Source organism: Bombyx mori, chromosome 12 (assembly GCF_030269925.1).
Source record: "Bombyx mori chromosome 12, ASM3026992v2".
NCBI lineage: Eukaryota > Metazoa > Arthropoda > Insecta > Lepidoptera > Bombycidae > Bombyx > Bombyx mori.
In genome coordinates, this window is record NC_085118.1 from 16,180,803 (window position 1) to 16,206,411 (window position 25,609).

The 25,609-nt window shown below is 39.4% G+C and overlaps 1 protein-coding gene across 1 annotated transcript in view; it reads right to left on the bottom strand.

Moving 5' to 3' along the window:
- LOC101743724 (CUGBP Elav-like family member 4) overlaps positions 1-25,609 on the bottom strand; it is a 798,506-nt gene that overhangs the window by 718,230 nt on the left and 54,667 nt on the right. Inside the window, exon 3 of the mRNA XM_062671586.1 lies at positions 4,564-4,646. Coding sequence (XP_062527570.1) covers positions 4,564-4,646 — 83 coding nt within the window. The remainder of the gene's footprint in view (positions 1-4,563; positions 4,647-25,609) is intronic.

The window sequence follows — 25,609 nt, forward strand, 5'->3', positions numbered from 1 at the left end:
GTAAATTTGCACTAGACAGGAAAGAAAAATAAACCATGTAAAAAAAAAAACAGGGAAACAAAATAAACTTTCCTAACTGCGACTATCATGTACTCAGTTTTCTTCGAAAATCCAATCACTGATACTAATAATAAATATTAAGCTCAGAAGCTTTTCAGAAGACAACAAAAAATGGCGGAGATTTTTTTTCTCTATAAATCGTTGCTTTTAAAATTTTATCTCGATGATTTACTCCCTACTTTGTGTATAAGAATATTTCGGGGACAAAAGATGGGTAATGGAAAACAGGTGAAGCGTTGCGCTGTCGTTATTTATAGTGTTCTGTAGGTTTTTATTAATGGCTCTTTTTTTATAGCTTAGGGGGTGACGTCACACCTTTTTTATAATCGTCCCTCGAAATATCAACTCTTTATGAAATATCAATGGTATAATTGTTTAACGACAGGGATTGGCTTGATGATGGAAACTCTGCTAGACCACGATATATTCTACATAAGTAACAGCATTATCCAAGAACATTTGATAATTCATATAAAACGTCACGCAAAAGCAACGAAGCTGATTTTGAAATAACTAAATGTTTTAAAGCATTTTTTTTATTTATGTTCAGCCTTACCCTTTCCTGGGCATGGGCCTTCTCTTTTTTTATGCCAAAATGATCGATCTCCCGCCATTCTCATCCACGTCCATCCCGCCGTCTTGACTATGTCACTGGCCAGCGGATCATAGCTCTTGCGTCACCTCTTCGACATAATCTTGGAGACCATTTCGTCACTATCCTACTCCATCGGTTATGATTTCACCTTGCTAAGTCTCTAGCTCAACTCAATTTCAGATCTGCTACTCTCTACTCTGTTTAATTTTGTTTTGCGTCTAATCTAGGTATTACGGACCTGATATATCAGATTGATACCCAGATAGAGCGCTTTATTCCGTAAAAGATCTCACGAGTATGGACCCATATTTCTGCACCGTATGATAATTTGGGCAAAGTGCATTGAATGTAGTCTTATCTTACTAAGCTTTAAAATTTCTTAAGCATGTCCTTCTTCAAACGAGGCTTGTGGAGAGTATTAAGCGGTAGGCGGCGGCTTGGCTCTGCCACTGGCATTGCTGAAGACCATGGGCGACGGTAACCACTCACCATCAATCAGGTGGGCCGTATGCGAGTCTGCTTAAATTTTTTTTTTTAGTTAGTTTAAAAAAAAAACCAACTAAAGTCACGGGAGATGCGTGTACAACCAAATACCAATTTTCCTATGAACGGTACGTCTCATGTATGAAACATATGTTTTCGTTTGAATTCAAATTTAACGCGAATGGAGAATCTCGCAGTACCTAATCGTAAATAAAAGTCGTACAGCTCATTACTTACGAACGACATTATGGTCTTAGAATGTCTTACGCGTGAATAATTTAATCTGGTTTTCCATTAAAACGTTTTGAGTAAGTCGATTTATATTCAGCTTGAATCCCAATATTGCCGAGTATGGCCTTATGAAAAGATTACGCTCATATCGGTAAGTATTTTTGAATATTTATCTGCTCGATGTCATTGAATTTCGGTTAAAGACGATTTTAGGGCTTGTTCGCACGTGTCAAGGTCGCTTCTTGACTACGAGGTAAGATAAAACATATCCAACGATAAAGTAATGATGACGCATCGGCTACAATAAGCGTAATGTCTATTTCTCAAATTAATCATGTGATTCGATTTAGACGGTTTAATTTACACCTGTTTATTTTTGCCCTACATGTATCTATACTACTATCTACACTAGGCTGCACTAAAAGTATCGGGAATGAAATATTTCCACTGTTCCTGTCATATTAAAATCTTTTTAATAGAAAACTCCTTGGTTTTAAAAATCGAATACCATTTATTTATTTTAAAAAAGATTCTCGGTCTTGTCACGAGGTTTTATCAAACTTGTTTAGTCGTTGAGAAAATGGAATTGACTCGAGAAAATTCAAGAGCGATGATTTATTATGACTTTCGAAGTGGTTTAACACAAAAACAGTGTGTTGACCGGATGATTTCTGCATTTGGTGATAAAACCCCATCCAAAACCACAATTTATCGCTGGTTTGCTGAGTTTCAACGTGGACGTGTCAAGCTCAGTGATGATCCCCGTCAAGGTCGTCCAAAAACTGCAGTCACCCAAGAAAACGTTGATGCTGTGCGTAAGCTGATTGAGGAAGATCGACATGTGACATACCGCGAAATTCAGGCAACTTTAGACATTGGCATGAGTCAAATACAAATAATCTTGCATGAACAATTAGGTGTAAAAAAGTTGTTTTCCCGATGGATACCGCATTCGCTCTGTGAAGAGCAAAAAGCGGCTCGCGTTACTTGGTGCGTCAGAACTCTCGAAAGATTCCACGCAGGATCCTCAAATGCTGTATACAACATTGTATCAGGTGACGAATCCTGGATATACGCGTACGAACCCGAAACAAAAAACCAATCACGAGTTTGGGTGTTCGAAAATGAGTTAAAGCCAACAAAAATTGTTCGTTCACGGAGTGTTGCAAAAAAAATGGTGGCCACGTTTGTCTCCAAAACCGGCCATGTTACGACTATTCCTCTTGAAGGACAAAGAACGGTTAATGCAGAATGGTATGCTAGCATTTGTTTGCCACAGGTCGTTTCTGAACTCCGTAAAGAGAACTGCAACCGCCGCATCATCCTCCATCATGACAATGCGAGTTCTCACACCGCGCACAGAACAAAAGAGTTTTTAGAGCAAGAAAACATAGAATTATTAGACCATCCACCGTACAGCCCCGACCTAAGCCCTAATGATTTGTATACTTTCCCTAAAATAAAGAATAAATTGCGTGGACAGAGATTTTCATCACCTGAAAAAGCTGTGGACGCCTACAAAACGGCCATTTTGGAGACCCCAACTTCCGAATGGAATGGTTGCTTCAATTATTGGTTCCATCGTATGAAAAAATGTGTCAAATTTCGCGGAGAATACTTCGAAAAGCAATAAATACATTTTTAAATAGTAATGTTGTGTCACTTCGTTAATTCCCGAAATTTTCAGTGCCGTAGTTACGACTCATCTGATGACAGGTATCGTAAAACAATATACAGAACAATGTCAAAATGGCCACCATTCTTATTAGCTTACTATTCTCATTAGATAGAGTGTTACAATGCATCCGATCCGTACGATATTTTTAATTTTTTTACGTACCTACTGCTAGTAATCTCAAGGGGTTCACCGAATGAGTAGGCGAGGTCACAGGGCTCAACCTGAGACATTATTAACATCTACCTTTTTTTCCTACCCAAGCTGATGGTCTAGAGAGACCATATCAGCATCACCGAGCTAGTAGGTGAGCTCACGGGCCTCAAACTCGATGACGTTGCTAACACGAACCGTGTTCAGCAAGAGCCGTTCTTCGCAGAATCTACCACCGGATCGGAAACGCGACCCACTGAGAAGATCCGTTGAGAAACTCAGTGGGCTGTATCTGTGAGTTAATTTACTCACTGAGCCCTTCGTCGCAAGCGACGGGTTTGACGAGAGCGATGACCGGAATCTAACAAGAGCAGCGCTTTGCAGAATCTACCACAAATACCACGTTGAAATTGATGATAGATAGCCCTGAGGTCTCATCAGCCTAGGCACGGGCCCAGCCAGGAGAGTAAAGACATAAAGACTACCGTGTATTTTAAGCACGTGCGTGATTATTTCGCACACGTCTAAGCTATATAGGTTAATGCTCTCAAACAAGAGAACCGTGAATACTAAGTTGTTTAATATTTTTGTTGTTGTACTATGCTATACTAGTGCGAAAGCAGAAATCTTTTGATGAAAATGTATAGAATCAAAATTGCATATTCTGTTCATTATCTTTTGCTCACCTGAACTGAAAGGACATGATCGTCACCCAAAGATGACCACTGAATAAGATCTTCAGTTTTACTGGTTAACCCGCTTCTTCCATCAATCAAGAATAATTAAAACTCTTTCATCGGAAAGGCGAAACACGTGAAAGAAACTTCTATAAAGACCAAAAAATGCCAATAATTAACTTTTAAAATAGCGTTATGTTGGATTAATATTCAAATTATAACGACTCAGTCGTTCGTGACCACGAAAACTGTAAAGTTATTAATGTATTTGAAGCAAAGCTTTTTAAATATGCTTTGAAGAGTGAGACTTTTGAAGTCGTCGTGACCTAAAGGATAGGTACCACCACCCTGCCTATTTCTGCTGTGAAGCAGTAATGCGTTTCGGTTTGAAGGGTGGGGCAGTCGTTGTAACTATACTTGAAACCTTAGAACTTATATCTCAAGGTGGGTGGCGCATTTAAGTTGTATATGTCTATGGGCTCCAGTAACCACTTAACACCAGGTGGGCTGTGAGCTCGTCCAACCATGTAAGAAAAGAAAAGACAGCCGTTTTACAATGTACTTGAGACTTCAACCACTTATTTTTATGTGAGTTAGCGTGCTTCACTAACTTTTTTACATGAGGTGGGTAGTGGGAAATCGTATTTAAACACTTTTTGAGATCCGAGCTTAATGTATTTAGTACTCACCCCTGGCAGTGTCCTTTTCTCGTGAAGCGCCGATTGCGCATTTGAAGCACTTTCTGGATTGAAATACGTCAAAAACGCACATCCTGTAACAATAAGAAAACAAATTTTTACTTTCTGATCACTTTTTAAGAACAGGTGGTAGGACCTCTTGTGAGTCCGTACGGGTAGGTAACACCACCCTGCCTATTTCAGCCGTGAAGCAGTAATGTTTTTCGGTCTGAAAGGTGAGGGCAGCCGTTGTAACCATACTTGAGACCTTAGAACTTATATCTCGAGATGGGTGGCGCATTTACTTTGTAGATGTCTATGGGCTTCAGAAACCACTTAACACAAGGTGGGCTGTGAGCTCGTACCCCATTTAGGCGATAAAAAAAGGCAGTTTCAGATTAAATAATCTCAGTTTATTAAGACGCCGGTACTCAACCGTACGGGCTAATAATACGCCCTAGTGCCAGTCAAATAATTTGAAATAAGGGGCGAAGATAAATTTGGGAAAGTAATTGTGGAGTCAAGTGAATATAGTAACTAGCTGGTTGCTGGTTGTACTAGCCACTTGCAATTTAAACGGAATATGGACAATAGCGAGGAATTATATTTCTTGTATTTGACCGGTCAATTTCCCGAAGCACAATGAACGAATATAAACACAACACGCACTTAAATACAAAGCTAATTGACAATAATACTGGCTGTTAATGAAACTTCAGGTGAAATGACGTAGGCTTCACACGATGTGGAGCTTCGCGTGCAAGTGCTTGAATACTTGTACAAGTAAAAGCACTGTTAGGCGCTGGAGTTCGGGGTTAATAAAAATTCTACCGAAGATCAAATTAAAATTGTATTAAACACTTAGAAAACTTAACGAACGCGTTAAAACTCTCAATTCATTTCTTCCGCTTCGCTTCAGATGATCCGTTCGCTGTTTCGCTTCGAGTAGTTCCGATGACTAACTGAATTCGTATCATCTCGCAACGCTTTTACAGTCGATACGACATCCCTAGATTTATCGAGAGCATTCTGGGCAAGTCGAGTAGCTTCGATGTGTGTTTCCGCTATCTGATAACAGATGGCGTTGTACTTCTCGAGCACTTTCGATGTTACTTTACATTAGATTTAAATAGTTTCATTGATATTAGGTTCTACTATTCGACGATAGATGGCGTTACTCTAATCGACGTAGCAGTACGCTACAGTTGTGTTTCCGAACGCCTAGATATTTAAAAAAAAAATGATGGTTCTCGTAGCACGGAAAAACATCATTTTCGTAAAGAAAATTGAAAAATATGCCACACGGCAATTAAAAGTTGACAATTCAAATACAGGTACCGTTTCCTTTCTAACATCAACACTGAAAAGCCAAAAAGTTCAAAGCTCCCCTTTTAACGCGGAACTTACGAAAAGTCACATTAAGGGTTTAGCATGAGTTTGGTTCTGCGGTTTGACTTAAGACGGCTTAAAGCACAAGGTGCTGACAAATTTAAGTTTTGTTCACTTTAATTTGATTACTTTGGCTTACCAGATATACCAGAGAACTTTTAATTATAAACTTAATATAAATATAAGCTTTTTTCACATGCAAATAGAATCACTTACGTACAAGATGTTATAGATATTTAATTGCCTTCATTGACCCATTGACGAAGAGTTTTTTTTTCCCTACCTATGCTGATAGCCTTGAGAGGCTATTTCACCCTAACGTGTGTAGGTGAGCTCACGGGGCTCAAACCGGAGAGTTGCTAACACTGACCCTAGCAAGAGCAGTGCTTTGCAGAATCTACCGCCGGATCGGAAACGCGACCCACTGAGAAGATCCGGCGAGAAACTCAGTGGGCTTTGACGAAGAGTACTCGCTTGCACTGGATATCAACAAGAAAACTGTCTAAACAAGCCGCTGTTTAACTAAAAATACTTTTCAAACAGTTGAAGAGGGATACGTGCCATTGTGTGGGCAACCATTTGGGTTGGGGAATATAAGGTAAGGTTGGTTAAGTATGGTACATGGTTTAGGTATAAGGTAAGGTTGGTTAAGTATGGTACATGGTTTCTTCTATTGAATATTTCTTTAAATGCTTCTAGGATTACGTGAACTAAAATTCAGTTATTTACCAAACTGCTTGTTTAGGCAGTGTGTTTAGTATCGTCGTTTGAATCACAATTAACTTCCTACGTGCTTTGAATCCGTTGTACAATATTATAACCGTACTCAAGTCCTTTCTAGCTATAATACTATGTTTAGAAATGTTGTTTTTAATAGTATAAACCTAATTATTAACTTCCGTTAATACTTTCAGTGATTGGTAAATTAAAATAATTATTAATATCAGGAGTAGAGATTAAAAAAAACGTGTTGCACTTGGGGACTTCCGTGGTAAAGCTATTGCATAGCATTTTTGTATGAACTTATGCAATTATAATTAGACAATAATAATTTAACATTAAAACAATAATAAAATAAGACCACGCTATATTTATAAACATTAAAAAAAGCAAAACATTAACTTTCCCCTTCACACTCGTAAGCTAGACCGCGCGAGAGAGAGATGGGCAGACTTTTCATGATGATGCGCATGCAGTGCGACGTCACGCCGTGCGCTTATTCACAAACACTACACAAGCGCAACGTGTGAATGTGTTGAACGCGAGCTACATGGTAGGCGGAGCGGGGGGTGTTAGGTTTTAGGTTCGTTACGGAATTACTTGATTCGGTCGCCACGCTCAAAGCCCGCGATAAAAGCTATGTAATAGCTTAAAAATTGTACTAGTTCTAAGGACCAATTCGTGTTTCATACTCACATTACAACGTAATGACGCTACCTACCACAAAGGAGATGTTAGCAAATGCTTTATAATATTTAGAACTATACTATAGTATGCTGCACCCATACTAATAAATATATTAAATCGCTAACCCAACAAAGCATCCGTCCAAAATATAAATTTTATACTTTTTTTTTGTGTAAATTGAATTTGTCTTTATACCTTAAAATGTTGTAAGCCTAAAACAACAGCCCATTTCACCGGATTGGTTAATAGCATCAGGAATAAACAAAGGCTTTGTTGGTCAAATGTACGTTTTTGAGTTTATTTCTACTGTTGGTAATCAGTAGGTAATACAATGCTGGTGGTTAGCTGAAATTCAGGTATATTAAAACCAGAATTGTAAGGTCGCATCTAGTTTTTCAGTGATTAAAATCGTCCTTATTCCATCCAGCATAAAGTCGAAATTCCGAATTTATATTACGTACGTGTACCGTTGTTATTTTAACAAGTAAAGTAGAGGATTCGTGTTTTAGATAGGTCGTTCAATTTGAAGTTGTTTTGTTTTTGTTATAAAGGGTCTAACTGGATTAGGTTAGCCTTTATTTTATTACCAAGGATAATATATACTCTTTTAATCATGTCATTGGGTAGACAGTAACGTAGCGAAGTGTACCATAAGATGTACTTTGCAAAGGGATTCTTCCCGAATTTCTTCCAAAATTTGTGAACCAGCAATGTAATTCGAATGTTCGAGACCATTGCGCGTGCTATGCAGAAAAAGTTTGTAAAATAATTTTACATGAACTTGTTTAAATAGTTTTATCTGGCGTTGTACTGTTAAAACTGAAACCTCATGTCTCTAGGCATGACGGCATTTACGTTGTAGATGTCTAAGGGCTCCAGTTACCACTTAACACTAGATAGGCCGTGCGCTTGTCCAATCACCTAAGCTATAAAAAAACCCGGACTCGCGTTTGTTTTATGGAAGGTTTTCACTACATTTTTTTTCTTCAAAAACATAGTGGCCAAGCTATCTGATGTGAAGTATTCCCGACAGATTTTAATAATTCAAAACTATGACATGGTTTTCAGAATCTCATGCAATCGCTGATCTTTTTTGTTCTGTAGAGCGCGCGGAGGAGCTTAGAGTTCTTTGGACATATCGCCAGAAAGAGGGGTGACAATCTGGAAAAGCTGGTGGTAACAGGCAAGGTATGCGGAAGAAAGCCCAGAGGCAGAAGTCCAATGCGCTTGTTGGACTAGATACGCTCCACTCTCAACACTTCAGTTCACGTTGCTATCCACACAGCCGAGGATAGGCAGGAATAGCGCTGGATAATACAGGAGAAAGTTGCTAGAGGAGGCCACGCCCCTCAGCACTGAGGATTATCGACGCAAGGAGAAGGAGAGCGTCACGCAGCATGTTTGTTTCTCGAAGAAAAAAATAGTAAGTTGTATCAAACTATAAAACGAATTTGTTTTATATACGTCAACGACCAATTTAAATAGAAATTCGTTCGCGTGAATTCTTGGGAACGATTTAATAAGCAACTAATTAAAGAAATATTATTTATTTTAAAGTTTTTATTGATGTAGATGTCTAGACGAGATAAGAATCCATCTCGTGATTATTGAGGCTCATGAACTACAAAGCATATATGAGTATGAAGCATGATGACGTACTTTTAGGCATGGAGTCCAGGTCTCCATTGTATAGCGGTGGTTTTGTCATTTTGTCATTTATAATGAAATTGAAAACAAAACTAGTAAAGAAAAACATAGCTCAGTAACTAATATCATGTTTACACGAAACAAGAAAACCGGAAAAACTATTTGCTGTGATGTAAACAAAAAAGAAAGAAAAAAATGAAATAGCAACATCGTGTGGACCGGAAATGTATAGGCGCCGGAAATGAACCCGTTAACGCGATCCAAAATGGCGGAGTACAGGGTGATTTATTCTCAAAACAAGATCAACATTTATATTTCACTGTAAATTTCATTGTAAATTTTATTAAAAATATTTTTATTAGAATAATTAAATAATTATTTAAAGGGATCGCTCGGTTTTCTGCCTTACGGTTCAGGACATATTCGGCAGGAATATGTACTCGCAACCAAACTGAGGCTCAAATCCTAGGACAAACATTACGATAACTAAATAGTTAAATACTTTACAAACACGTGTTCAGAAGCGGCTTCCATGGTAAAATGATGTTGTACCATTACAGAGTTCCGGTAAACATGTTTTTTTTATTGCTTAGATGGGTGGACGAGCTCACAACCCACCTGGTGCTAATTGGTTACTGGAGCCCATAGACATCTACAACGTAAATGCGCCACCCACTTTGAGATATGAGTTCTAAGGTCTCAGTATAGTTACAACGGCTGCTCCGCCCTTCAAACATAAACGCTTCACTGCTGAAATAGGCTGGGTGGGTGGTACCTACCCGTGCGGATTCACAAGAGGTCCTACCACCAGTAAAAAACACATTTACTCATTCACTAGAAATGGCGCTATACATGGATAGCTCACATCGCTCTTTTTGCTTTCTCATAACAGCTTAAAATAGAATACGGCTTCCAGCATAAAACATCGAAGCCATAATGGCAGCAGATTGCGTCGGCTCAGATAACAGAAACTTGGAAATAAAACGACAACTAGTAATTAGGTGGCCGGTGGCCGAAGCTCAGCCTCGTGGTCGCTAGGAATTGTAAACGAAAGCTTTAATTATTGGAACGAAGTTTCTTATCGCGTGTTGTGAAAGGGGGCTAGACGGAAAAAATCCTTACGAAAAGTTGTCATGACACTTTTTGCTATAAATTCTTACGAAAAGTTGTCACGACACTTTTGGAACGAAGTACTTTATCGTGCGTTGTGAAAGGGGGCTAGACGGAAAAAATTCTTACGAAAATTGTCACGACACTTTTTGCTATAGTAAGCTATTGTAAGCTGTGCGGCGTCGCATGTTTCTCTGTCTGTCTGTCTGTCTCTCTCTCTCTGTCTCTCTCTCTCTTTCTTCATACCTCGAATAGAACTTTAAATTAATATTTTTATAATTGGGAACTTCGTTCCTATCCGGTGTCCCACGACACCACACATCTTTTTCTAAAAGATTTATTGAGCTTTTCATAAAGTCAGTATTAATTATGCGTTTCTTTTAAAATGGTAGGTTATTATTAGTTTTGTTATAGAGAATACGATCACGTGTTTCGAGGTGAGCAATAGTATCCACCTCATGCTCTGTCTGTTTAGTGAGAGTTTTTTAACGTTCTCGATAACGTGAAAGTTAACTCAAATTTGTATGGAGTTGGAACGTTTGCCTACGTTTGCCGCTAGGGGCGCTGTTTCAACTCCATACAAATTCGAAAACTAGGAAGGTTCAGAAACAGAAGGTAGGAAGGAAGGTTGCCTTGATAGTGTTCTGAAGTGCATCACAGACGACAGTCTTCTCTCGCGATAAATTGTTTTTTCACTATCTAGCCTTAAATTGTATTTTAATTTGTGATTGGAATCGCGAATACACAGAACCAAATAACACGTTTGAAACCTTTCCATTAGAATAATTTAATTCACATTACCAAAAAAACTCACAAAGAGATATACAAAAGGAATTTTTAATTAAATATCATCTCCTAAATGTTAATAAAGCAACGAGAGAACAGTTTACAAAACATAAGACAAAAGAGAATTTTGTAAATTTTCGTGTTCAAAAACATAAAGAAGTTTTTTTTTTGCTTGAAATTTTTATTCAACTGAAAATTTGCTGTTAAATCTTAAATTTATTAAGTACTTTAAAGCAAAAACGTTATTATTGTTACCAGGATTGCGAAAATACTATTAGCCGTAGTAGCTCTACAGAAGAACTGTATGGAGAGAGAACTGTTTGAAGTCGTCGTGGCCTAAAAGATAAGACGTTCGGTGCATTCGTGTTGAAGCGATGCACCGGTGTTCGAATCCCGCAGGCGGGTACCAATTTTTCTAATGAAATACGTACTCAACAAATGTTCACGATTGACTTCCAGGATGAAGGAATAACATCGTGTAATAAAAGTGAAACCCGCAAAATTATAATTTGCGTAATTACTGGTGGTAGGACTTGTTGTGAGTCCGCGCGGGTAGGTACCACCGCCCTGCCTATTTCTGCCGTGAAGCAGTAATGCGTTTCGGTTCGAAGGGTGGGGTAGCCGTTGTAACTATACTGAGACCTTACAACTTATATCTCAAGGTGGGTGGCGCATTTACGTTGTAGATGTCTATGGGCTCCAGTAACCACTTAACATCAGGTGGGCTGTGAGCTCGTCCACCCTTCTAAGAAAAAAAGAAAAAAAAAAGAGCAGTGTACCATTTTTTTAAATTACCTATCATGGTCTATAGACATTCCACTGTAAATCCATTAATCCCCTCGTGATACATAAGTTCGAAGTCTCAATTATATAATACCATTATACTTGTGCTTTTAAGCTTATTATTCTCGTTTTGTTTTGTCAGATTCAGTGTAAATCATGTAAGATAGTTTGTCGCAACAAAATATTGTATTTAAATTTTAAGTCGGGACGGGTTTGCGTTGCTTCGTAGACAGAGTGTCTTGTCGTTGCCGAAACGCCACATATCTTTCTTTTGATTACTTATTCGCAGAAATTCGACTCAAGAATTAGTTCTCATAGAATTTCAGATCAGCTTCTTTTGAAGTCACGCGTGATTACAACACGTTATTTGTTGTTGAGAACTTACAATTTCATTAATCACGTCTATTCAATGGATTTGTTTGGAATTACTTAAATTGCGTGCAAATTGTTAAACGTAACAAATTGAATTACAAAAAACCTAGTATTCAAAGGATTTTTGTCGATGAATGTACTTTCTTTAAGCAGAAGACATATCAATGAAGAAAGCTGCAAAGAAAGAAATATCAAAATATTTGAAAAGAAATTGCACTAAATGCCGACACTAAGTAGTATTTTTTTTTCAAATAAGTTCCTGCTTCGTTGAAATCTTTTTTTTTTTTTAGTGCTTAGATGAATGGACGAGGTCACAGCCCACCTGATGTTAAGTGGTTACTGGAGCCCATAGACATCTACAACGTAAATGCGCCACCCACCTCGAGATATAAGTTCTAAGGTCTCAGTATAGTTACAACGGCTACCCCACCCTTCGAACCAAAACGCATTACTGCTTCACGGCGGAAATAAGCGGGGTGGTGGTACCAACCCGTGTGGACCCCCAAGAGGTACTACCACCAGTGATTACGCAAATTATAATTTTGCGGGTTTGATTTTTATTACACGATGTTATTCCTTCACCGTGGAAGTCAATCGTGAACATTTGTTGAGTACGTATTTCATTAGAAAAATTGGTACCCACCAGCGGGATTCGAACACCGGTGCATTTATATGCATACGAATGCATCGGAAGTCTTATCCTTTAGGCCACGACGACTTCAAATCTGTAGCATGTGCAAAATTATGAAACCTAATATTAACGTGTGTGATCCTTTGCCTAAACTAAACTATTGACTTTACATTGAGATCTCCTATACGTTTGTACTTCATTTTTCTGATTGAAATTAAAACCTTGCACAGTTGTTTTTGGTACTTTAGGGAAAGTTTTTGGTGGAATAGCAACAACGTAGGATCAGTGGTGCGCGATCAAACAAAGTATTTCCAAAATATTTCATTACACTCTTGCGATTCATAGGTAACTGCGGCCGGATTTTTTCTTTTATATCACAAAAATTAGCCATTTTAAGCAACATTATTGCCGAGTAAGAAGTTTCAAGTAAACAATAAAGACTTCCATATTGATTAACTTATCATCTAGCTGTTCTTCTTATATTCGGTGGCCCAGATTTTTGTAATCTGAATCCGCTTTTGAACCCCGATCGGAGTGATTGATTATATTTGTCAAAGTTAGTAATTAGGTGTCAGAATGTTTAAATTTTTCATTTCACTATCCACAAAAAACACAATTTGTTATTTACTTATTTCTGCTTTATTTCTAATAAATGAAGCAAAATGAAATATCCAAATCATTTTAATACGCTTTTATTAACTTCAGACGTATCTATGTTAGTATGTAACGGAATCTTCGAACATGATTTTGACCCCCTTCAAAACGTCGGATGAACTCGAAATTTGGTATACGTATTAAGGACCGATGACAATTCAATTCGATATTTTTTTTCAATTTTTTTTAAATATTGAAAAAATATCGGAAAACATTAAATTCAACTAAATCATGAAAAGTAAATAATAGTTTAATTTTTTTTACAACGTACGCTTTTATAGATAAACCAAATAAAAAATAGAAAATAAATTATTTTTTCTTACACGATTTTTAATTCAAATTTATTAAAACTTTTTTTCTATTTTTTAGTTGGATTTTCTATAAAAGCATATTTTGTTAGTTTTTTTAAATTATTATTTTTTAACATGTAAAGAATAAATGTATCTCAAAATTAAGGCGACCCAATATCAAACGACGTGTTCTTTTCTCGAAACGCAGAAGAATACGGTTGGCGAAATTCGCAAATTTATACTTCAAAATAAAAATCCAAAACCGAATGACTCGTTCACACTAGCACAGAGCAGCGCCGTTCTTAATCCGTGAGCTTTTTTGGGGAAGCTGTCCATATGCACAAAGCGCGCAGTTGGATTTAAAAACGAAACTTTACATGTTGGTTTGTTACTCGACTGCTAAGGAGTAAACTAAATAAAAACGTATTAAAAAAAGCCTTCATCATCATATTTTACGCTTTGTAGTGCTAATCATATTTATCTATCTATATATAAATACGTGAAGCAAAAACTTTGTATCACTTTTTACGAAAATTGCGCGAACGGAGGAGTATGAAATTTTCCACACTTATACAGAATATAGAGAAGTAGTGCACAATGCTTATATTTTTTTTAAAATAATGCATAAAAGATACATTAAATCAATAAAGAAAACATTACACACACTACATACCATGTATTTGACACACACATGCGTGCATTTCTTGTCAAACTTTTGTTCTTGACGTCTGGGGTCAAATTGAGAATAGATTAAATATTATTTGTCTTTATTAATATTTTTTTGAAGTGAAACTTCCTTATCGGCGTTGGAAAAAAATTTACCGTCACATTTTTCGGTTACGCGTCACTTTTTTCCGTTACGCGCCATCTGTTTTGTATTCATGTCTATGATAATAAAATCCTTTTGTTTAAACTTTATCTAATTTAACTTTTTTGTATTCATGTCTATGATAATAAAATCCTTTTGTTTAAACTTTATCTAATTTAACTTTATTGAAGTGAAACTTCCTTATCGGCGTTGGAAAAAAATTTACCGTCACATTTTTCGGTTACGCGTCACTTTTTTCCGTTACGCGCCATCTGTTTTGTATTCATGTCTATGATAATAAAATCCTTTTATTTAAACTTTATCTAATTTAACTTTTTGAAGTGAAACTTCCTTATCGGCGTTGGAAAAAAATTTACCGTCACATTTTTCGGTTACGCGTCACTTTTTTCCGTTACGCGCCATCTGTTTTGTATTCATGTCTATGATAATAAAATCCTTTTGTTTAAACTTTATCTAATTTAACTTTTTTGTATTCATGTCTATGATAATAAAATCCTTTTGTTTAAACTTTATCTAATTTAACTTTATTTAACCAATTTCTAGAAAGTTGCATGTAGATCATTTTTCGAAAAATAAGGCCATAAACAAGTTTCACTTCTTACGTGTGTACACTAGTACACGCACACATTTTTTTTGTATTCATGTCTATGATAATAAAATCCTTTTGTTTAAACTTTATCTAATTTAACTTTATTTAACCAATTTCTAGAAAGTTGCATGTAGATCATTTTTCGAAAAATAAGGCCATAAACAAGTTTCACTTCTTACGTGTGTACACTAGTACACGCACACATTTTTTTTATAGTGTAGCCTTGACGAAATTTGTGATTATAGAAGTATAAAATACAATCATAATAGTGTACAAACTTACAATTCCAATTAATCATAGTCGAATTTCGACTACTGCGAGGTGTATATAAAAATGAATTGCTGTTCGTTAGTCTTGCTAAAACTCGAGAACAGCTGGACCGATTTGGCTAATTTTGGTCTCGAATTATTTGTACAAGTCCAGAGAAGGTTTAAAATGTACATAAATATGAAAATGCTTGAAATTAAATAAAAATAACAATTTTGTTTGTTTTACGTTTATTTTATACAAAAGCATAGGTCTTTTATTTATCGATTGAGGCGCTACGATGTCTGCCGGGTCAGCTAGTAATATAATATAAGTTGATACAATTCGGCTCTACAATTCTAAATTAAAATAAATAATTCTAATAAAAATAGCAGTTGTTCAACTGGAAAATCCGTTTTGGATAAATGCTTTCACAGCAAAACAATTTTCACAACTGCAAGAAACATTAGCTAATTTTGGTCTTTTCACACTGGTACATTTTTACTAGCGTCGATGGTAGAGCAGCTAGTACTCAATCTGATACGTACTTAATGAAGTCCACAATTACCGCACAATTATCGCGAATATGAACGAGACATTCCGTTACCTTTAAAAATCATATGTCAATTAAGTATGACTAGTGGTCCCCGCAGTAGTCGGAATTCGACTATAACTAATTGAAATTAAAAGCTTCAAGATTATGGTGTTTCTATTGTCAAACACTATTATACTTCTATAATAATACAGATATTAATATATTCTATATAATACAGATTTCGCCAATACTAGACAATAGATAAATAATATTAAAGGCAAACAATATTAATCTATTCTCAATTTGACCACAAACTTTAAAGAATAACCAAAGTTTCACAATTGACAATACACAATATGGTAGTGTGTGTAATGTTTTCTTTATTGATTTAATGTACATATCTTTAATGCATTTTTTTTAAATACTACCAATCTGCACTTCTCCTCTATATTCTCTGTAAGTGTTGGATGTAGGTGTTTCTACTATATTTATGTATATTAGTTCATATTATTTATTAATTTACATTGTACACCTACGCAATATTTAATATTATATCATATTTAATTACGTATTCTATAACACACTCTCATACAGTACACAAATACGCCAAACAATCATACATTCACAACACTATTCAAAATTATATTATTTACACAAGCATAGTCGGGCGCAACCGCTAGTATGCGGCAAAGACCCCGACTATGTATAACTGCGTACGTACTGGTCGTCGCCTGCGCCACGACTCGGCCGCCGCTCGCGGCCAGTCGGGTTTGATCAACGCTACGCTAAGACTGTGTCACTCCTCGGCTTACGCGTACTCTTTTGCTTCGTTACGAATTATTGCTTTCGTCTATTTTGTATAATTGTGTTTGAACTTGCTACCGCTTTATCTGTGCCTTCTGTACTCCGTAATTTCTCCTTCTAAATATTGTTATACCGTCTATGATTGGAAATAAACTGTCCATCCAATTACGGACTCGTTATTGTGCCGCCCGGCACTGGTGACCCACGACTACGAGCACCCCGGAGAAACAGATGTCGGAATCCAGCGGATCGGACACGGCGCGTTCGCAGGTAACTACACGACCACGTCGACACGTCAAGATGGCGTCGCCTGTTGAGCCAGCGTGCCCGAATAGAGAACTACCCTCAACACACATCAGGATACCACCGTTCTGGCCTGAAAAACCCGCAATATGGTTTGCGCAAGTGGAGGGACAATTTGCCATCATGCGAGTGACTGACGAGACGGCAAAATTTTATCATATATTGGCCAGCCTCGATCGCCAATATGCCGCCGAGGTAGAAGACGTGCTCACCGGTCCTCCCGATTACCAGCGGTTTAAAGAGGAGCTGATAAAAAGGTTGTCGGCGTCCCGCGGTAACAAGGTGAAGCAGCTATTGACGCACGAGCAGCTCGGTACCCGCAAACCGTCACAATTCTTGCGTCACCTACAACACCTCGCCGGACCGGAGATCCCGGAGGACTTCCTGCGGACTATATGGACCAGCCGGCTACCAACCACGTTGCAGCCGATCGTCGCGTCGCAGTCGACGCTTCCATTAGACGCACTCGCCGAGCTCGCCGACCGTGTCCACGAGATCGCAGCCCCAGTACACCACGTTGCGGCAGCCGTGACGTCATCATCATCATCGTCATCACAAATCGACAGGCTGTCCCAACAAGTAGCGGAGCTGACGCGGCAAGTCAGCGCCCTGATGACGCAGGTGCATCATCAACCGCGGCTGCAGGAGCGCGGCCACGAACGTGGACGTCAACGACAACGCAGCCACTCATCATCACGCCGGTCGCAGTCACACTACCGCAGGTACCCCATTTGCTGGTACCACAGCAAACACGGCGCCGAGGCGCGGAAGTGCGTGCTACCCTGCGACTACAAGGCGGGAAACCCGACAAGCAGGCAAGTGATGGCGACTCGCGACTGCCACAACTCTACGGGTCGCCTCTTCATCAAGGACCGCAGCAATAATATAGACTTCCTCATAGACACTGGAAGTGACATTTGTGTTTACCCTATTTCTAAGTTGTGTGAACGCCGTTCTAAGACTAGTTATCAACTCAGTGCTGCCAATGGTACAGTTATAGATACTTATGGTTATACGCAATTAAATGTTAATTTAGGCTTACGCCGCAACTTTCCATGGCGCTTTGTTGTTGCTGACGTCACAAAAGCCATTATAGGCGTCGATTTTTTGTCTCATTATCGACTCATAGTGGACGTCAGCCAACAAAGATTAATCGATAGTCTTACCAATATGAGCACTGTAGCCAGTCTAGATGTAAATAATAATCGTGTTACTAGTGTTAAGATAATGACAGGTGGCGACAGTAAGTACCACGCTATCTTGGCTGAATACCCGGAGCTAACACGCCCAGCTGGTACTCCAGGTATTGTCAAACACAACACGAAACACTACATACGCACTACACCAGGTCCACCCGTAGCATGCTCACCCCGTCGTCTCGCGCCGGACAAACTTAAAATTGCAAAACAAGAATTTAACATTATGATAGCCAACGGAACTGCACGTCCGTCTGACAGTCCATGGTCATCCCCACTTCACCTTACTACCAAGAAGGACAACGGTTGGCGACCGTGTGGCGATTACAGACAGTTAAATTCACGCACAATACCCGATCAGTATCCGATTCGTCATATACACGATTTTTCACAAAGTTTGTCTGGTTGTAAAATTTTTTCAGTCATCGATTTGGTCAAGGCCTATAATCAGATACCAACAGCGGAGGAGGATATCCCGAAGACCGCGATCACCACGCCATTTGGTTTGTTTGAATTTCCTTTCATGAATTTTGGACTTAGGAATGCCGGTCAAACCTTTCAGAGATTTGTCGATGAAATGACGGGTGGCTTTGACTTTTGTTACCCGTATTTAGACGATTTTCTTTGTTTTAGCAAAACACCACGTGACCACGAGGACCACTTGCGCCAACTTTTCAATCGTATGAAAGACTACGGTGTTCTCATCAACCCGGCCAAGTGTGTTTTCGGTGTGCCCGAAGTTACCTTTCTCGGGTACCAAATCTCTGAAAGGGGCACAAAACCACTGGATAGCAAGGTTGAAGCAATCAACAATTTCCCCCCACCAAAAACCGTCCGAGAACTCAGACGATTTTTGGGGATGGTTAATTTTTACAGGCGATTTTTACCTAACGCCGCTCAGATTCAAGCCCCGCTGAACGCCTTGTTATCCGGTTCGGTTAAAGCTTCCCATCCGGTAGTCATGGAAGGGGATTCACTCAGAGCTTTCAAGGATTGCAAGAAAAGCCTTGCAGATGCAGCATTGCTGGCTCATCCTGACCCTCAAGCCAAATTAGGTCTAGTTACGGACGCCTCCGATACCGCAATAGGTGGAGTACTGCAGCAGCTCAAAGAGGAAGGTTGGCAGCCATTAGGTTTCTTCTCCCGCCAGCTGAGCCCGTCACAGATGAAATACTCTCCGTACGACCGTGAGCTCCTTGCGATTTACGAGAGCATACGCTACTTTCGGCACATGCTGGAAGCCACCCACTTCACAGTCTACACTGACCACAAGCCGCTATGTTACGCTTTCCACCAGCGGAAAAGTAACTGTTCACCACGTCAGTATAGGCACCTCGACTTCATCTCGCAGTTCACCTCGGACATCGTCCACATCGCCGGTAAAGATAACGTGGTGGCGGATACCCTATCGCGCGTTGATGAACTGCAGACGCCTGTCGATCTCGAAGTGATGGCCAATCTACAAGCCTCAGATGCTGAACTCCAAGACCACCTAACAGGCGAGACTTCTCTTCGCCTAGTCCAGACGAGCATACCTGGGAGTCGAGCCATTTTGTACTGCGACGTCAGCACACCGACACCCAGACCCTTCGTCCCACATCAACTGCGCCAGCAAGTTTTTGACTGCCTCCACTCGCTCAGTCATCCAGGTCCCAATGCGACAGCTAAACTCGTTGCGCAACGCTTCGTTTGGCCACTGATGCGTAAGAACTGCCGTGAATGGGCCAAGGCATGTTTGACTTGTCAGCGTGCGAAGATAACCAGACACGTTGCCTCACCTTTAGGTACGCACGTTTTACCTTCAGCGCGTTTCAGACATGTTCATTTAGATCTGATCGGTCCACTACCGCCCGCTGGCGAATATCGGTATTGCCTCACAGCCGTCGATCGCTTCACACGATGGCCGGAAGCAGTGCCTATTACTGACATCACCGCTGAAACAGTAGCCAAAGCGTTCATCTCCTGTTGGGTGGCGCGATACGGTTGTCCTACCGAGATCGTTACCGATCGAGGCGGACAATTCCAGTCGGCGTTGTTTCAACAACTGTCCAGGTCCATCGGTTTCGATCACCGGAGGACCACTGCTTACCACCCACAATGCAACGGTTTGGTTGAGCGTTTTCACCGACAGCTGAAGGCAGCCATCACCTGTCATACTGACGTCAACTGGACTGAGTCTCTGCCGCTTGTACTCCTCGGCGTAAGGAGTGCCTTCAAAGAAGATCTTCAGTCTTCGTCGGCTGAGTTGGTTTACGGTGAGCCGCTTCGTCTACCGGGCGAATTTTTCGGCCACGATGTTGCCTACTACACTACCGACATAACCGAGTTCTCAGCACGGATGAAGTCTTTTGCCGAGAAGGTACGTCCTGTTCCACCCCAGCACCACTCCAAGCACAGAACCTTCGTTTTCAAGGACCTGAAAACTTGTACTCACGTATTCCTTAAGGAAGAAGTGATACGTGGCGCATTACAGCCAGCTTACACGGGTCCACACGAAGTACTCAAGAGAGGCGCCAAAACCTTTGTTGTTCGCATTCTGAACAAAGATATGACAGTAAGCATAGACCGCCTTAAGCCAGCAGGTTTTTGACTGCCTTCACTCGCTCAGTCACCCAGATCCAGGGCCTCCACACCAGCAGACGACTCGATCGGGGAGGAAAGTACGCTTTCCCGATTATTATCGACCTAAGTAGGTCTCTGGAGGGGAGTGTTGTAGGTGTTTCTACTATATTTATGTATATTAGTTCATATTATTTATTAATTTACATTGTACACCTACGCAATATTTAATATTATATCATATTTAATTACGTATTCTATAACACACTCTCATACAGTACACAAATACGCCAAACAATCATACATTCACAACACTATTCAAAATTATATTATTTACACAAGCATAGTCGGGCGCAACCGCTAGTATGCGGCAAAGACCCCGACTATGTATAACTGCGTACGTACTGGTCGTCGCCTGCGCCACGACTCGGCCGCCGCTCGCGGCCAGTCGGGTTTGATCAACGCTACGCTAAGACTGTGTCACTCCTCGGCTTACGCGTACTCTTTTGCTTCGTTACGAATTATTGCTTTCGTCTATTTTGTATAATTGTGTTTGAACTTGCTACCGCTTTATCTGTGCCTTCTGTACTCCGTAATTTCTCCTTCTAAATATTGTTATACCGTCTATGATTGGAAATAAACTGTCCATCCAATTACGGACTCGTTATTGTGCCGCCCGGCACTGGTGACCTTACCACCACCATCAACAACGACAACCAAACTGGTAACCCCTACTACATTGGAAATATCATAGTCCTCTGTCCGCGCAATTTTCGTTAAAAGGGGTACAAAGTTTTTCCTTCACGTATTAATTTAATATCTGACTGCGCGATCTTTCGAAACGTGTTCGCTGGAGTTCGGACGGCTCGTCTTATCCGACCGCCGTGTGTATTCTCTTCGCGACGACGCCCGGAAAAAAGTCAGCTTAAAAATCTGAAGTCTGCATAATAATATATCCAGATGTGAGATCTGAAAATCGGATACACGAGTAAAGAGGTATTTGAATATTTGAATACCCAGAATATTATGTTTAGGTTTCTCAATGTACATTTAAAGAGGAGAAATTTAAAAATAAGGTGACATGTTGGTTTGAAATGACATGCTCAGTTTGGAAACCTGAAACCATGGGTGGCCATTGGGGGAGGGTGATGGGAGAGATATGGTCCGCACTAAGCGCTTCACTCTCCCCCCTTTCCCTTTTCATGAGTTCTGTCTCATGCGAGGCTTGGACGTGGATTGTTGAGTGACAGGAGGTTTTAGTCGGTTCGACTCCGACATACCCCGCCCTCAATCCCCAGTGGAGGGTGGGAGTCCGGCGATTTCCTCCTGCCCAGAAAGCAATAAAAGCTTAATAATAAATAAAAAAGGGTGTCCATTTCATGTCATGTCCCTAACATAAAAAATCATAAAGGAGTAACAATTATATAAGCTAAAATGTACTCTACAGGCTTGCAAAAGACTCTATTGCAGGTACTCGTTAAGGCATGATGTGGTTTTACCACTAGCAATACGGGTACAAGTTCCTTTAAATACTTGATACAACTCGAAGTACACAGGCACGCCAAGTCCGGCACAGCAAAAAGCCATAAACAAGTCACACCTACAGCGTTAATTAAACACATTTGCCAAACGTTATCTTGAGTGGTGGAATTCTCGAAAACGCCACAAAGAAACCATACGGTATTATTACGTAATTAAACAAGAAATAATGGGGCTGCCGGTAAAAAAAGCTACAAATCTGCGCACTGTGGAAACAGTGGCCAGGTAAATGGTAAAATTTGTTGCGGAAAAAAGTTTTTGAGTTAGGGTTAGGGTTTGAATTATTATTCAATGAGTTTATAATGAAACTAGAAGAAGGGTCTATTGGTCAAGCTTCAATGGTAATGGTGTTGTCTACATTGAAACATTAAGTCGAAATATCTTTGGCATCATGACAATCGCCCTCTATCGGAGCGTGTAATTTTTCAACGTATTAAAAGTAGGAATACCAGCCAGACAAATTTTCTATGTCACCAATGATTATGGTCATTTTGAACAAGAGGCAGTAAAGGCTCAATAGAAAAATACCTGTGGCCCACCTGTGTGGACCCATCTTATCTCTTGCCGTGGGAATCCTAACAAGCAAACAAGGGCATTAGCCAATCGGCATTTGCTGGTGGTAAAGTAAAGCCTGCGCGGATAAGTACGACCATCCTACCTACTTCTATCGCACTGCTACATAGGCAGATGGGAGAATCGACACCCCTGGACTCGTGGTCTGTATCTCTCTGATAATTATAGACTAAATAATTTCCCGTCGTTCTTATCCCTGATTTTCCATAGCTTCAAGGCAGAGCTCTGGTAGTGTTTTAGTTATTTACCGTGGTTCCATAAGACATTTCAAACCGATGACTTGTGACGACTTGTATATGACAATTTTGCATACGCCTGCTTTACATCGCCCTCTTCAAATACAAGTTACAGTAGCAAGTAATCCTGCCTATTTCTTAGACACCAATGATTCGGTTCAATTTGATGTGTAAAATAATAATAGTTATTCTATTTCCCGCGCATTAGCTTCGACTATCATAATAGTATTATCTATGGTAGAAAGGCTGTATGGGCTTAGATCCCCTTGCTTTTCCTAATAAGGAAAAATTGTACCAAAAAATGTCTATGGTGGAAGCTATGTTCATTTTATAATTGAAATTGCTCTCTTGCTTTATATAGTCAAAAAGATAACGTGCTTTCTTAAAAAAAAATAAAAAACGGTTTAAAGCAATAGCTTTCAATGTTGTTTCTCTTGGCAGGTTCGAAAATAAATATAAGAATTGTAAGTGTAGATATAAGTTAATAAAATAATAAAATAAATAACTCTTTGCAGAAGAACAACTTGATTTTTTGTTTCAATAACCAACTCGTTACATACATAAACTTATAAATAATATATTATTAGGTCTCCATAAAATATTCAAAGCCGATTTGAAACGATAAAACCTAACTTTTACATTAGATAAATTCGTTTGATGTGAGCTTTCATCTAACGCACACTAACATTATATATCTGAAATTGTCAAGGGGACACACCTACTCGACTAAGCACAAAGAAGTTAACCTCCACAAAGCGAGCCACGCCCTCGTCTGAAGCTTGATTACGTTGCCATGGATACCGAATAGCAATTATTAGATATGAATCGGAAACATCACGTAATGTCATTCGTTCTTTGTCGTTTTCTGTTATATGCATGGAGATAGAAAGTATTTTCTTCGGTTTTAGAAGTATTTTCTTCGGTTTTAACGAGTCCGTTTAATTAGTCGTCCGTGATCATAAAAAAGTTTTTGGAACCTCTGGGTCTGCGGAGGGACTTCGGTTCCCTCTGTATTTTGTACCGTATGTTCCATGGGGAGTGCTCTGAGGAATTGTTCGAGATGATACCGGCATCTCGTTTTTACCACCGCACCGCCCGCCACCGGAGTAGAGTTCATCCATACTACCTGGAGCTACTGCGGTCATCCACATTGCGTTTCCAGAGGTCTTTTTTGCCACGTACCATCCGGCTATGGAATGAGCTCCCCTCCACGGTGTTTCCCGAGAGCTATGAAGTCCTCCTTCAAACGAGGCTTGTGGAGAGTATTAAGTGGTAGGCAGCGGCTTGGCTCTGTCCCTGGCATTGCTGAAGTCAATGGGCGACGGTAACCACTCACCATCAGGTGGGCCGTATGCTCGTCTGCCTACAAGGGCAATAAAAAAATTAAAAAAGTGCAAAAATTTCGAAAAATTGGCAATGCATGTAATGAGAATTAAAAAAGAATTAGATCGAAAAAGTAACTTTAATAAAATTACCTCTTAAAGACTTACCATATTTCCCGAATCAGAAGCTTAATGTTATTCGCGATTTGAACTATTTAAATTAAAATTTTCAAATTATTTGTAATATCCATGCTATTATGATATTTTTAAGACAGAATTTTCTCGTTAATCTATATATAATTTTAGTATTGACGAAGATAAGAAAAAGACAAAAATAACTGCACAAATACGTAATATATTTTTCTAAGGCTCTTTTAATTTTTCAATCATAAAATTTGCTGTTGTCTACAATTCCAAATTTTGAGTATTAAAGATTAAAACAGTTCAATTACTACAGTTTTCATGATTATCAACGACTAATTTATCACGATAATTTCTGTGACTCAATTCGTGACTAAGACAATACATTATTCTATCGATTTCAGAAAATAGGATGGTCACAAAACGAGAATTTTAGGGTTCCGAACAAAAGTACTCAAAGTTACTACATTTGAAAGGATTTCTTTCTATTATAATAGGCAACTTTTTACTACTACCCGTAGATTTTCACATTCCAGAGAATGTGAAAACGCACCTCACACCTCAGAGAATGTAGCATGAAGTTTTGTAACAAGGCATGTAGTCGTGTTGGTGATTGCGAACTTCATCTAGAACTCAGTTCTCTTCATTATGCGCATCACACAGGGCCTGCCGTTACGAGAGTTACGAAGTCATCGTGGCCTAAGCGATAAGACGTCCGATGCATTCGTATCTAGCGATGCACCGGTGTTGGAATCTCAGGCGGGTACCAATTTTTCTAATGAAATACGTACTCGACAAATGTTCACGATTGACTTCCACGGTGAAGGAATAACATCGTGTATTAAAAATCAAACCCGCAAAATTATAATTGGCGTAATTACTGGTGGTAGGACCTCTTGTGAGTCCGCGCGGGTAGGTACCACCACCCTGCCTATTTCTGCCGTGAAGCAGTAATGCGTTTCGGTTTGAAGGGTGGGGCAGCCGTTGTAACTATACGTGAGACCTTAGAACTTATATCTCAAGGTGGGTGGCGCATTTACGTTGTGGATGTCTATGGGCTCCAATAACCACTTAACACCAGGTGGGCTGAGACCTCGTCCAACCATCTAAGCAATAA